The sequence below is a fragment of the Molothrus ater genome, chromosome 16 (genome assembly GCF_012460135.2).
Source record: "Molothrus ater isolate BHLD 08-10-18 breed brown headed cowbird chromosome 16, BPBGC_Mater_1.1, whole genome shotgun sequence".
In the NCBI taxonomy this organism is placed as follows: Eukaryota; Metazoa; Chordata; class Aves; order Passeriformes; family Icteridae; genus Molothrus; species Molothrus ater.
The window spans coordinates 12,087,166-12,100,912 of NC_050493.2; the positions used below are offsets into that span (position 1 = coordinate 12,087,166).

At 39.3% G+C, this 13,747-nt stretch overlaps 1 protein-coding gene across 36 annotated transcripts in view; it reads right to left on the reverse strand.

The window, feature by feature from the left end:
* Positions 1-13,747, reverse strand: part of RBFOX1 (RNA binding fox-1 homolog 1) — a 1,183,000-nt gene that overhangs the window by 33,404 nt on the left and 1,135,849 nt on the right. For 33 of the 36 annotated variants that reach the window (XM_036392503.2, XM_054516557.1, XM_054516565.1 and 30 more), the window contains one exon: positions 5,059-5,098. The exons of the other annotated variants lie outside the window; for them this stretch is intronic. In XM_036392503.2, coding sequence (XP_036248396.1) covers positions 5,059-5,098 — 40 coding nt within the window. The remainder of the gene's footprint in view (positions 1-5,058; positions 5,099-13,747) is intronic. 36 annotated transcript variants of the gene reach the window in all.

Sequence of the window (13,747 nt, forward strand, 5' to 3'; positions counted from 1 at the left end):
ATGTTTACTGCCTTATCTGTGCCCCCATATTTGCTACTTGCAGAACAATGATAAAACAGTGTTACAGCAGCTTAAGTAGTTTTAAAAATTAACAATACTATCACTATCCATGACTTTGTGACTGAATCTGGAAAATAAAATGCAGCTGGTGGACTACTTTTGCCATTTTCTAACACATTTATTTGAGTATCAGTATGATTTGACATGAGCCTACATCCAGCATGGTGGGCTTTTGCCATCAGTGGAAAGTTATCCCATAGCTGTGGTAACTTATTGCCACACACAGGCTCTGCAACACTGCTCTAAAAAGGAACAGAAATGGAATGATTTCAACGAGGAAGGAAGGATGGAAAGAAGGATGTAAGGAAGGAATTTAGGCAAATTCCCCAGAGCAGTTCATGAGAACTTCCCTCTCAATGTCTTGTACATCTCCAGCTCAAGCAAACAGAGGAAGGGCAGTGGGATCTGTCAGAGATCAGCTGGTGATTTTTATAGGGAAAACTTAATCAGTTTTAGAAGGAAATCACATGATGAAAATGGAAATTAACAGAAAACTGATGACAATGGAATATTTAAATAAAGTGTGTATATCTGCAGTAAGGCTAATTTGCACAAAAGCTTACCCAGACAGAATCTAGAAATTACAAAACCACATATACATGTGTGCACCTCTTCAAAAAATAGCCAAATCACTCTTGTCTCATGATCTCAGATATAATGAACCACAGAGTGACTCTAAATGATGAGTATTTTTTTCCTATTATCTACATATTTAATATTTCATATGAATGTTGAGAGTTAATTTTCCTCAATTTATACTTCCTATACTTCCTTTCACTCATGGATCTCTCTCAGTATTTTGTGAGCATAAATTAATCAAGGTTCCCAACCTTCTCTAATATTGAGACTTAGACCTGCCTTATTAACTACAAATAGAAGAATGGTATTAAAAATTATGTGAATTAAACTCAGAGCTGCAGAATATAGAAAGTGTCAGTTCATTTTCCTCCACTCACATGCAATTGAGATTTAAACAGTGTCTGTTCTGCCCACTGAGTACAACTTCGACTGGGAGAATTAAAAATAAATAATCCACCTCCAATTTGTGCTGGCTCAAACTGTGGACCTGACCTGCGTGCAAGGTTTGGGGTATTTCTATATATTTGTGTTCCCAGAGGTAGCTGCTGCCTCAGAAAAACTCTTGGCAAAATATCCAGGCACCACCTGCACTAATCCCAGCCAAATAAATCACCAGCATTGCTCTGGCACCTTGGTGAATGTACTTTTAACCTCACAAATAAAGATGAGATCAAAAGACATTTCATCCCTACCTAGCCAAACTTTTAAAAAGGCATCATGGGGTGTTCCAGCACACAGAGGAGTGCAAAGGACAACCCACTGCTCCCTGGGGACCCTTTTGCCCTTGGCAAAGTAACTTCTCCTCTTCTTGCTCTGCTTCTGTGAGTCTCAGGGCATGGAATGGCACACCCTTCCACTGGCAAACACAAAAAATCCTTGGCTCTTGAAAGAAAACCTTCAGTGCTATCTGCAAATCCTTGTTTTTCACCCTAAGACCAGATGGCTTCCAGGGACTCCACCTGGGCTCAGGGGAACGCTGGTTAAATAATTACCTCTGCTTTTTCCTTAGGAAATAAATAAACCTTCCATCCCCAACTGCATTCTGGCTTTGAGCTGAGGTGATGGCAATAGCTATTAGGAAATAGTCTCATTCCATACCCCTGACTATAAAAATTTGCCTTATTCTTGTCCAGCAGCTCAAAAGAAAATTAAAAAAAAAATTAAAACCTATATATGTATATTTCACCATGGATTCTCTCCAGCTGCAGTATCACAGGTGCAGAATCCTGGATTTAGAAAACCTTGCTGTGAGCAGTAAGGCTGACTAATGGCCATGGTTAAACCATTACTGGGGGCTGCTGGAGCTGGTGCTGACAGGGTGGGGAAGGTCCTCATTTTCTGAGCCTTCCCACAGTTTAGGTGTGGATTGATGACTGACATATTCTGAAAACATTCTTTATGAAAATGGTAATAAAAAAAAGGAACAGATTTAAGATAAAGCAGAGCTATTATTCTAACTGCCTATTTCTGAGACTGTTACTATTTTTTGCTTCATTTTGTGGAGTGTATTTTCTTATTTTCACAGGTGTCAATCTTCATCTAAGAACTCCTATATTTGCTGGCAGGCAACTTTAATTCTCTTTTAATGACTTTTTCTCTTAGCAAATCAATACTTAATTTTAAAAGGTCTTCCTTACTTCCTAATAATCTCCTTTATTTTTCCTACTGAAAGGCACATTTAAAAGGGAATTCAATAGCTCAGCTATTTCAGAAGGATTATTACATTCCATATAGAATCATATTAAATATAGAATATATTATATTACATCTAGAATCATAGCTGTTGATTTTTCACTTTAGACTGTACTTCCTGCCTATTTTTATATTCCTAATCTCTTCTGTTCCACTGGAGCAGCTCTGGATATTTGCTGTTCTTGGTTCACCCTGCAGTTTTTACCCATCCAGTATCTTTTAGTGTCTCCCCTCCCTTCCCCTAAACCTGTGGTTTCTCTCACCAGAGGCTCTGTGGATCCCAAGTTCTGCACAGAATAGCAGAGTCCATCAATTGCTTCTCAGTGTGATCAGAGCAGGATGAAACCCACTCTGATGTACCCATTAATGCATATTTTTGATCTGGTTTTTCACTATTGTGTGCCTCTTGTTTTGCTTTCTGTGGTATTTCTAAGGCTCCTTTCCCTCCAATCTACCATTAAACCCTACATTGTTTAAATGTTTTTTTCTCCTTTTTTTCACAGAGCATTTGTCATTTCACAAAGCTTCAGCTTTGCACTTAAAATGAAAAGCTGAGTGGAGCTATGTCATAAACAATTGGGATTTAATAAATAACTTGGTCTGCTGCAAACTGCTGCACTAAGAACTAATACACTGTGAATTTTAAGGTTTCATTTGATTTATGCCAATTATTTCTAACTCTCTCTCCCTCCCCTCAAATGCTTTTTATGCAAGAAGGCACAAAAGTGAAGAAAAAATATTTATAAAATAAAAAAGATTTGTATATTAAAAAGAAACTAAATTTCCAGAAGAATGTTTTAATTCTGTCATCTGCTATAAAGAGAAACATTCTGTTGCATTAACAGAGCTAGGATATGCAATCAGAAATGCAAGGCTGCAGCTCAGTGAAAACCAGTGTAGTTATTCCTTTTCCTAATGCACACAACTATTGCCGGCAACAAAACTGTGTCTATACTAGAAATTAGTAATTTATTCAGTATCTTTCTCATTGAAACCGCCCTCCATTTGGAAACAAAACATTGAGGTCTGTGAGAGGCTGTGAGGCCACTTAAAAATAATATTGTCAATCACCAATGAGGAATTCCTGGCTTTCAGCAGCAGTGGGTTCCAAACCTACAAACTGCTCCAGGAACATGTAGCTCCCACCTATCCTCCCATCCCAAGCCCTCCTGAGAAGGATGTCTTGTGGCCCTGCAGATTTCTGGGTTGGTAAACTGAGCAAAATTGATGTCAAACTCTTGATGGTTTGACAGAATGTGAAAATTGGAAACCATACTTGAAGAAATTCCACACTTCAATGTGTGTCCAATACAGCTCAGAAATTGGGCAGCAGCATGTTTGGGTGAGATCAGAGCCACTCACTTGGCGTGAGCAAACCTTCAGCAGGGGGTGATTCTTGTGTTGTAAACGATATCTTACTGATAACATCACTGACTACATAAGCACATAAGGAGAGGACTTGAACCCTCGCTGATTTATTTTAAATATGTTTTTAGGCTGCACAAATGAATTTTCAGATAAGGATCAGCCTTTCCACCTCCGTCAGAAAAACAAAACCTACTTCATCCATAAATTCAAATTGTTTTCCATCTTTATATAAAACTTACTGACAAAAATCTGTTCCCTTGGGAATAGTTCTAGGAGCTTGCTGATAATGAACACAAGGGATGTTTCCTAGCACTGCCTATTTAATTTTTAATATCGATACAAATTGCAACTCATCAGTCTCATTTTATCTCAACTGAAAAAGTACAAGTAGGTTCCAGAAAGTTGTCTGGTGAAACAAAGATGATACCTGTAACTTAGAACCAGACCACCTTATTAAAAGAATAACAAAAGTAAATATTGCTTACTATCAGCGAAATATTTTACACCTACATATCAGGTATAAGAATTTTGGAAGAGTAAAATTTGGCCTCAACCCCCTGAAACCTCGGGCATACTCAGACATATGGAGACCTCACACACATTCAAGATAAAAAGTTGGCAAGAAGAAACAATGTATAAATGTAAAAAACTTGAAAAAAATAGCAAAACTAAAAATAAACATATCATTTAAGATGAAATAGGTGAACAATTAGGCGCATAGATAGTGATGGATCCAGGACTATGAATCTTTCCTAACAAATGATCCACCCATATTGTGAGCAGTCTCTACCCACCTCCTTTAAACTGAAATGAGTGGATTCTAGAAGTGCAATTTTTGGCAGTCTACTCAGATTACAGACAATATATTGCCATATCTTAAACTTATATGCCATTAATCTCCACTATCACCATGGCACCTACACATCCCCACTGCTGGCTGGGTTTGGGAAACCTGTATCTCTCCATGAAGTACTTTCATACTTCAAGTATTAATAATACTCAGCTTGCCTTGATTTTTTAAAAAGAGCTTTTGGGGATTTGCAAAAGAATGTTTGTGCTTTGCTTTCTTTTTTCTTTGAACTTCAATTACGAAGGGAGACGCCCCTCCACACACACACACATTTTTCACATCTTTTTGCATTCATTCAGCATTTGATTGAAGAGTTAATTCAGCTCCACTGAACAATGATAGATGTAATGAACAGAAAGGTCTTCCAATGTGAGAGATATTCTTCTCAATTCTTTCTGACAGGCAAGGGATGGTAAATAGACAAAACAGAGTCAAGCTAGGCAGCAAACTTGTAAAAAGAATGACTCTGGTAATGTACAAGGACAGCATGCACATCAATGAATACTTACATAAATGTCTGCACCATAAAATCCATCCTGGTATACAACACTGCAAGGATGCACACACAAAGAAAAACATCCATATTAGTGCATTTCCACATGCAAATGCCACCAACCCCTGCAGAGCTGAGGTTAGTCTCTCACAAGAACAGAGGGGAGGGGGAAGGAAGGCACTCTTCACATTGGTTAAGGAGGTTGGTAGCAATTATCAGAAGTGAACCTGTACCAAATACATCATCTTATCAAGTATGCCAAATGCTTAGTCAAAGGAAGGCGAAGCATGGCAGGATTGGAAAAGACTTTTGATAAAGTTTGGGGGCTTTTTTCGTACCCTGTTTTTAGTTATAAAAAGCCACATATTGACAGCATTTTTTCTTTCCTATAAAAATTTTCAGTGAGCCAATCTCATGCCCAGTTTCACTACTTTTGCAAAAGCCTTACTCTTGAAGCACTGTTTTCTCATCCTGCAGGTATGCTGACCCTCTGAAATAAAGGGTTGCTTCTCATTACTTAGATGGCAAAAAAAAACCACAGCCTCAGTTGAAACGGTGAGAGGAGTTAGTGAAATAATTGCACTGGTGGTGTTCTACCCTCTGGGTCAAATCTCAATATCCAGTCTACACAGAGGTGAGAGAACCCACAGGTACTGCATGGTTGGCTCAATGCACCGTGCCAATAATGACAGCTGGTCTATTGAAAATTTCAGGGTGCTATGCTTTTGGGAAAAAAAAAAACCCAAAACTTTGCCTACTTGAGCATTTTACAGCTTTGGCGAGCATGCCAGTGGTTCTGAGCTCCCCTGTTTTGGTTGGTTGGATACATGGCTACTTCTTCTCTCAAAATAATGTGGTAATATTGCTGTTACCAGCTCACCCAGAGATGGACTCATTTCAGCTAAGATCAATCATCAGAGTAAACAGTGGAAGATTCTAAACCCTCCAGGATAAATGACACAGTATGAGCTTAAATGATTACACGAAATAAAACTCCAACTGCACAACAGTGGCCTAACAATTACAGCCATTATGTCATTCCTGCAATTTTACATCCATTTGGCAATTCTGCAACCTGAAATGTGTATTTCCCCTATCAGAATCAACCCAAGCTGTTTCAAGGGCTAAATATGTGAGCTAATAAAACAATAGGGACTTTTTGCAACAATATTTTCAATTTAGGAGTACTATTATTTAGGAATAATAGTTATTACCAAGTTGCTAGCCTAAGCCATTTTGCAATTCCAACAAGAATTGTGATGTCAGAAATATAACTGACCTATTGAGGTCAATGACCAAACCCCACAGGACTGGGCTGGTATGGGTCTAAGTCTGAATCTCTTGAGAAAATCATAAATATGCATACATGCACACAACAACATGGATAAAACCACACTGATGATTAAAGTTAGCTATGGAATAATAACAGGTGAAAACTCAGCTCCACTTAAATTAGAGCATCTGCCATTTGTTTCAGTAGGATCAGACCTTTACTCATATATTTTTCTATTTATTGTGTCTGCAGAGCAAAATATGCGAAACCTGGTCTACACTGGCAGCTTTCAGAGAGTTTGTTGCTTACACTGCAGCACACCTTCAATTTGGTTTGCATACTCTGATCATTTTAAAACACTCCATGTTTTTCTTTACCTGTTTGCACATAAGGAATAAAGCATTCCACAGGACTGTGAGGTAGGAGCACACAATCATGGACAGCATGAGGGACTTGGATGAGATGACACACAAAGAATTTTGAGTTTACTGAGTTCACTGTGACCCCACAGCCCCAGCCCTCGGGTGCTCACATCCCTGTGCCACTCCTGCTGGAGATGGGGGACGAGTTGGGGGAAGGTGGTTTAGGTCCTGCCTCTGTTTATAACCATCTAATTGCACTTCAATAGCAAATAAATTCATTTTTCAAGTCAAGTCTGTTTTGCCTGTGATAGCAATTGACACAAAATGTCCCTGTCTCTATCTCAACCCGAGAGCTTTTCCATCCTCCTTTTGTTGTCAGCCTATTGCAGGGGTTCCATGCTGCTGTCTCCTTATCACAATAGTTCCAAACCTTCTTGGTGTTTCTTGTGGGCAGCTCCTCAGAGCACTGACTCTTTCCTCTTCCCAAAGCAGCCACTGACTCCAGTTCCCTTCTCACCCAGCCACCCCCACTCTTTTATAGCATCTTCTTCTCATTGCTTACACCTGTGGCCTGTTCAAGTCAGGCCTGCTCCTGATCTTTGATAATTGGCCCAGCTGCAGCTCCTTAGGGGATACAATACTTTCTACACTGTCTTTATTTTCTCGTATTCTATCCCCTTACATCCTTTGTCCCCTGTGCTGTTGAGAGGGGGAAGGAGAGCACAGCTAGGGGAGGGTCTGGCAGCCAGCTGAGGCCAGCCCATCACTGCACATTCAAACATCCCACTCTCCATTGCTATTAAACATTGCTATTCAGAAAATAATGCTTCTGAGAAAGCATCTGTCAGAGAGGGAAACTCTTTTCTTCCTCCTCTTGGTGATCTGTGGATACACAGCAAAGATGAAAAGGGGCTGATAAATTTTTCATTCCTAAGTGCAGCTGGTTGTAATCTTGGACAGGTTCATTCATCCACCCCAGTCTTCCTTCCAGTCATGTACAGACAGAAACTTAGTTTGGTTTCTAAATGAAACCTCTTCATAAATACTATGCTGAAAAATGTACCCATCACTAAAATGAGACATATATGCATAACTCCATCATTAGACATGGCCAATATTAAGATGAAGTGACAGAATCAGGCAAATGAGTATTACAGTCCCAAGCAGGACATTCACTAAAAAAAAAAAAAATCAGCTGATTTTATCTTATTTCCTCTCTATGATCTTGCATTATGACAGTGATATTTAATAAAAACCCTCCTGCTTCTCCTGAAGTTTGAGGAAAAGTAATTATTCACATTTCCATAGATTTTTCAGAGAATATTTCCTCTATTCAGAGCCCTTGTCCTGATTAAATCTTACTAGTAGAGTCAAATGTATTTTCTAACAGCACCCTTCATCAGAAGTACAAAGTGTAAACCACCAAAAACTAAGTTTTGCTTTTCTTTTCTTTAGTATATAAATTTCCAAGAGGGTTTTGGGGTTTTTTTTTGGTTTCTTGTTTTGTTTTGGGTTTTTTGTTGTTGTTGTTGTTAATTTGGTTTAATTTTCTCAGCTTTCTGAGGCTCTAGGCAGAAAACAAAGGGGACATCTTGAGCATGGGAAGAAACTGAAGGCATCACACAGGGACCCATGTTACAACAGCTCCTTTTACACTTTATATTGAAAAAACTTATCCTGGTAAGCAGGTAAGTCTATTGCTCCTTGTAAAACAATACAGGATTTTTAAATAGCCACATGACTGAAATCTGAGTTAATTCACCCAAGGAATGGTGCTAATGTGCTTCCTGAAGGAGTTAAAAAGAACAAATTTGGGGGATTTGTTCAGTCATATTCTGTTATTTTATTGTGGTAAGGAAAACTCAGAGAAGTGAGAAATCTTGATTTAATAGGAAAATGTGCATTTAAATATCAACATATGTGGCAATCATTTTCTGAAATTATTTTTATTTACATAGGGAACTCTTTCCTCATCAGATATTATACATCTGACTGGCATGGCTTTAGCTCCTTTATTTAAGGAGCTCTCCATGTCTCATAATCACTTTTTGTAACTATATTAACACAAACTCTTTACTAGTTTAGATTCCACCTTTACAATACCCTGGGAGAACTACATCTGTCTTCATTATCATTTTTCTGTCCTCATCTTTCAAAAGGATTGAGTTGAATAATCTATCAATGACATGAAAAGACAGCCCTTGATTGCACAAAGCTTGGCTGAGAAACCTCCCAGCAGCTGAGGATCCATGGTCCTCAGCCCACCCGTCCTGCCCAGGGCAGCACACCCAGCCTGGGGGTGGATTCCGGGCAACAAACGGGCAGCACATCCCTGATTTCCTTCCTGGGCACAGCAACGCCCACAGCTCACCATTGCCTCTCCAGCACAGCTACAAGAAAGCAGCTGGGGAACAACAATTCTCTGTTTTCTGGTTGCTGGGAGGGTCACCCTCACTGTCCCCTACACTGTGCAGCTCCTGGTCTGGAAATCACCCTTAACGTGAGCCCTTTATCTGGGGCCTTCCTGAGACAAATGAGAGAAGAGATGCAGATACAGCCTTGTTTAAACCAAAGACCTTTGGTTTAATAAACCAGCCTTACTTAAACCAAAGGCAGAACTAAAGCAAGACTTTTCCACACTCTAATAACATAGCTTTAAGTGCTCTAAACATTGAACTGAAACTCTTGTAAGAGGCAGTTTCAGCTTTTTAGAATGTTCTCTAATTCCAGTTTCTTGCCTTTCCAGTTTCAACAGTTTCTGCCATGGACAAGTTACATTTTCTGCTCTGTGATATTGACTGAGGGCATTGCTGCAGAGAACAAAGCTGCAGACATGAATCAATATATGCTGGCAAAAGCCATTTTTTGTTCCAACAATTGCACATATATAGAGTCCAAAGTAAAGGAAGTTTACATGAGCCCAAGGAAATAGAGTGGGAAAAAGCTGTAACAACCTGAGTAGATGTAGTAGCTCATACTAATGTTCTTAAATTTGGAATTCAGAATAAAAAAAATGAAGCTGTATTTTCATTTTGAATCAGTGAGCAAGTAGCACTTGAGAAGGTTTATTTTAACAAGAGGAACAGTTTCTGAATAGCCTCTGTTATTTCTCCTCCACATTCCCCACAAATTCGCAATTCTATTTAGGGTTGGGTTTGTTTTTTTGATTTTTTTTTTAACTGCTCTTTTCAAAGAGAAAACAGCATATTGCTCTCCCCTGCTTTCCCAGGAAACACAGCAGAGGAGGAGATACAGACTGAAAGCTAATTCTCTGTTAGCTTCATCAGAGCTGAAAGGAGCAGAGAGGGAATGTGAAGACAAAGTCATCACACACTAAACTTGTGAGAATTTAAAGCAAAGGATGATGAAGCAGAAAGGCTCCTCATCAGTTTCACTACTCCTGCTATCTACTACTGCTCTACTACCAGATATACCATGACTCTGGGTTTTCTTGATCTCTTGTTTCAAATTCAGGATCTCTTGTTTCCCTCTCCTGCTGCACCAGTTTGAGGTTAAGCTCCCCATGCCGTGCAGATTTCCAAACTCTAAATTTTAGTGTTCAGTATTCTCACCCAAACCAAGCTTGACTCCCCATTTCAGTGTCAGGGAGGTTTATGATACATACATTAATTATATGCAGTTATAAGTAAGCTGCATATTCTCATATTTCAAGACATTAGAGATGATGCCACAGATGCTAAAAGTGAAGCACCTTCTGTGAGCTAATAAACAAGATGCTATCTCAAGGAATTGTGAAATGTCTCACTCAAAAGTGAAGGATCCATTGATTACTGGGGTAGTTCGTGTAAATCATGAACAGTAATTCCATTTTTAAATGGCACATTTTAAAGCACATGTGCTAACCTTTGATTTATAAGAAAATAATGGCCTTAAATATGGTTATACCCAGAAATCTCCCTGGGACCCAGCAAAGCCTGTCTGCTGCTCCCCAGTAAGTGGAAGGCACAGCAGAAGACACCTTTCAGTAGGAACCACCATAACTTATCCTGCCACAAGACCTAGAGCTAGATCAAGATCTAAGGTTAATGAAATAAAAGAAAATTAAAGGAGGTAATTGCAATGTTCAGCTTTATATTTTGCAACTACACATAGGTTCTTTCTTGAAATATTTTCTAATTAAACACTGATGGATGTTAATGTAAATTATTATTAAAATTATATCTGTCATTATAGAAAATGTGTATTTTTTTAATGACTGAAAATACTTAGGTATAAAACTGTTTACTTGGCTGTAAGGCTGGGCACCTTCCTTGAGTGAAAAATAATAAATTGCTACTAAACTGATTGAAAAATTCAAAACTTACTCAATTTTTCTTATTAATAATATTCCAAGTTATTTCCTTCCTTCTCTAAGCTGATTCATTCCCTATGATCTTGTTAGTATCTTAATAATTTTCCTTGACTTCTTTTCATGTTGTGACCAACAAGCACATTCCCATAACTTATATTCATTGATTAAAGATTTTTTTTGTTCTGATGGAAATTCCTTATTGCTTTTTTGATGGGTTATGGGATAGAATAGGTGAGCAGAGAACAAAGAATCACTCAGCAATTCCACGTTAGACTCCTGTATCAGTGAAGAGACCCACATGAGATCCAATATGCCAGGCCAAAGAAATTATGGGAAAATAAAGCTTTATTACCCCAGCTGTGGATCAGGGCAACAGAGATTTTTATGATTTCTGTACTGACCCATGAATTACACAAAGCAGGGCTTTATTGGAAAGCACAGGTGGATGGAGAAACTTGAATATCTGAATGAAGACCTACATGATTTAAGACAGGGCTTAGTAATTGAAACCTTTTGCAGTGTCAAATTATGTTTGGTGGCAAGGTGAGCCCTAGATTAGCAAGGGTTCCTGACAGACACCTGGAAGCCATCAGAGCAAGATGATGGGACCTGTGACAACACAGGGCTCCCTCTGAAGCCACATTTGGCACGAGCATGAAGGGATTGAGCTCCTGCCAGCCTGCCCAACCACCCTGCAGAGCAGTGGGAGTGCTGAGCTGGGCTCCTGGAAACCAGCTCAGCTGGAGCCCTGCTGCGCCTGCCTGCAGAACCTCTGCACTGCCCTACAACAGGAGCTCTCTGTGCTTACACATCTAACTTACTGCTAAAGGTGCTGGCAACAAGCAGTACAATTACATGAGAATGTACATGTGCTACTCCTGGAAATGGAATTCATGCTGCTGAGTCACTGAACTAATTATAATAATGTGCATACCACCACACACATATACATGTAGAGCACCCACATGTGGCCTCTTAAATTAAGGCAAATTTAAGTTGCTTTCTTGGCAGAAAGTACTTACTCATTTTGCAAATACAAACCAAAAAGTACTGTCCAATTCAAAAACTATCACACACAGCTGGTAATTATTTTTGTATATACCTTTATGACTTTGTATTTAACTAAAGTGTGATGTCATCATGAAACTGAGTGGCCCAGCTTGTTATCTCACTGCATACTGCACTCTAGGTTCAAATCTCAGAATTTGTTTTTAAACAAAGAAGAGATGGAGAGTCCACTTTCTTTAGGTGCAGTATCCATTTGGTAGCTGAGGAATTCTAAATGAAACCTGAATGCAAGGCATTCTGAACTTGTTTCCATCTTTGCCATGTGCAAATGCCTGGACTGACTAACTGAGAGTATGGCAGCAGAAGGATAACTTTAGTGGGACACCATCCTTGCCCAAAGGTAATTCAGGCAAACTTCAGAAAAGTGTCTTCCTCCACTAGTGGTAATACTGGTTTTCGTAATAAACTACACAGAACACTCAAACAAACCAACAGAATACACTTTTGTAAAATAACCTGATTCTGGGGCATGTTTTTTACATTAGTTTTTAGAATGTCTCATTTCTTTGAGATAATAACTGCCCAATGTGACAGCACGGTCAAACTGCCTGTATAAATAAATCCCTGAAAACTCAGGCCAAAGGCTGACTGATGAGATTAGCAAACTTGTCTAGAAAAAATATGCTCCCTTTGGCTTAAATGGAAGCAAGGTTTACTGAGAAACTGTGGGAACTGATGCAGGGCACCCATCACATACTGGAATGGAGCAGGGGGACAGGGAGCTCCTGCACAAGGGGACATCCCCAGTGGGAGCCAAGGAGCTGCTGAACAGGATTTCAGGGAGGGCAGGGAGAGAGTGAAAGAGAGAGAGAGAGAGAGAGAGAGAGACAGACAGACAGGTATCACCTTCTCTCACTGCCTGTCCCAACCCTACCTGACCTCATCCCAGGAAGATCCAACAGCTCTACAAAGAGGTAATGGCAAATCCAGTTTTTATGACAAAGTACTACTCTGGCCTAGGATCTGCTAAGTTTCCTGATTTTACAGATTTCCTAATTTCTTGACAGCTGAAAATCTTTTGCTAATGTTATTAGGGTTTTTGTGTTACATGCAGCATACAAAGACTTTCTGTGTCAGCCTTAGCAGAACCACAGGAAAAAATGTTTATTCTTCCTTTCCCCCAAAAATATACATAAAACCCAAACAATCTTCTGAAATAAAGAAGATTATAGAGTTACTAAAAATTAATACTATGAATTCCTCTTCTTTGTTCCTTAGTTTACTACTTGCTTTTAGTAAATGCAGGACACTGATGGCAAAATCTTATGGCATTATTTAAGCAAAAGTACACAAAACCCATGGTCCTGAGAGGAGCACCCCAGATTTCTATCATGGCAAAGATGGCAACTAGAAAAACTAAGCAAACTGCAATAAAAAAATATACATTAAAAAAAAATCCAGCACTAAGCCTTCAGGTGCAGAGACAACTTCCAGCAGGCGATTTGAAGAAAAAAAGAAGATAACTCGATCCAACCTCCTTAATAACCAGATGTTTGCAATCATCAAAAATATACCTTTAGCCGAAACAATCTCCCCGTTCCAGAGCCTTCCGTTTGTGGGAGCATTTACATAACAATATGTGACATCTGAAATGCTTAAGGCCACCAAGCATGGCAGTACAAATTACAGTCATTTTTCAAGCCGCTGTGCGAGGCGCCGGTGCCGGGCAGGCACGACCCGCATGCAGCAG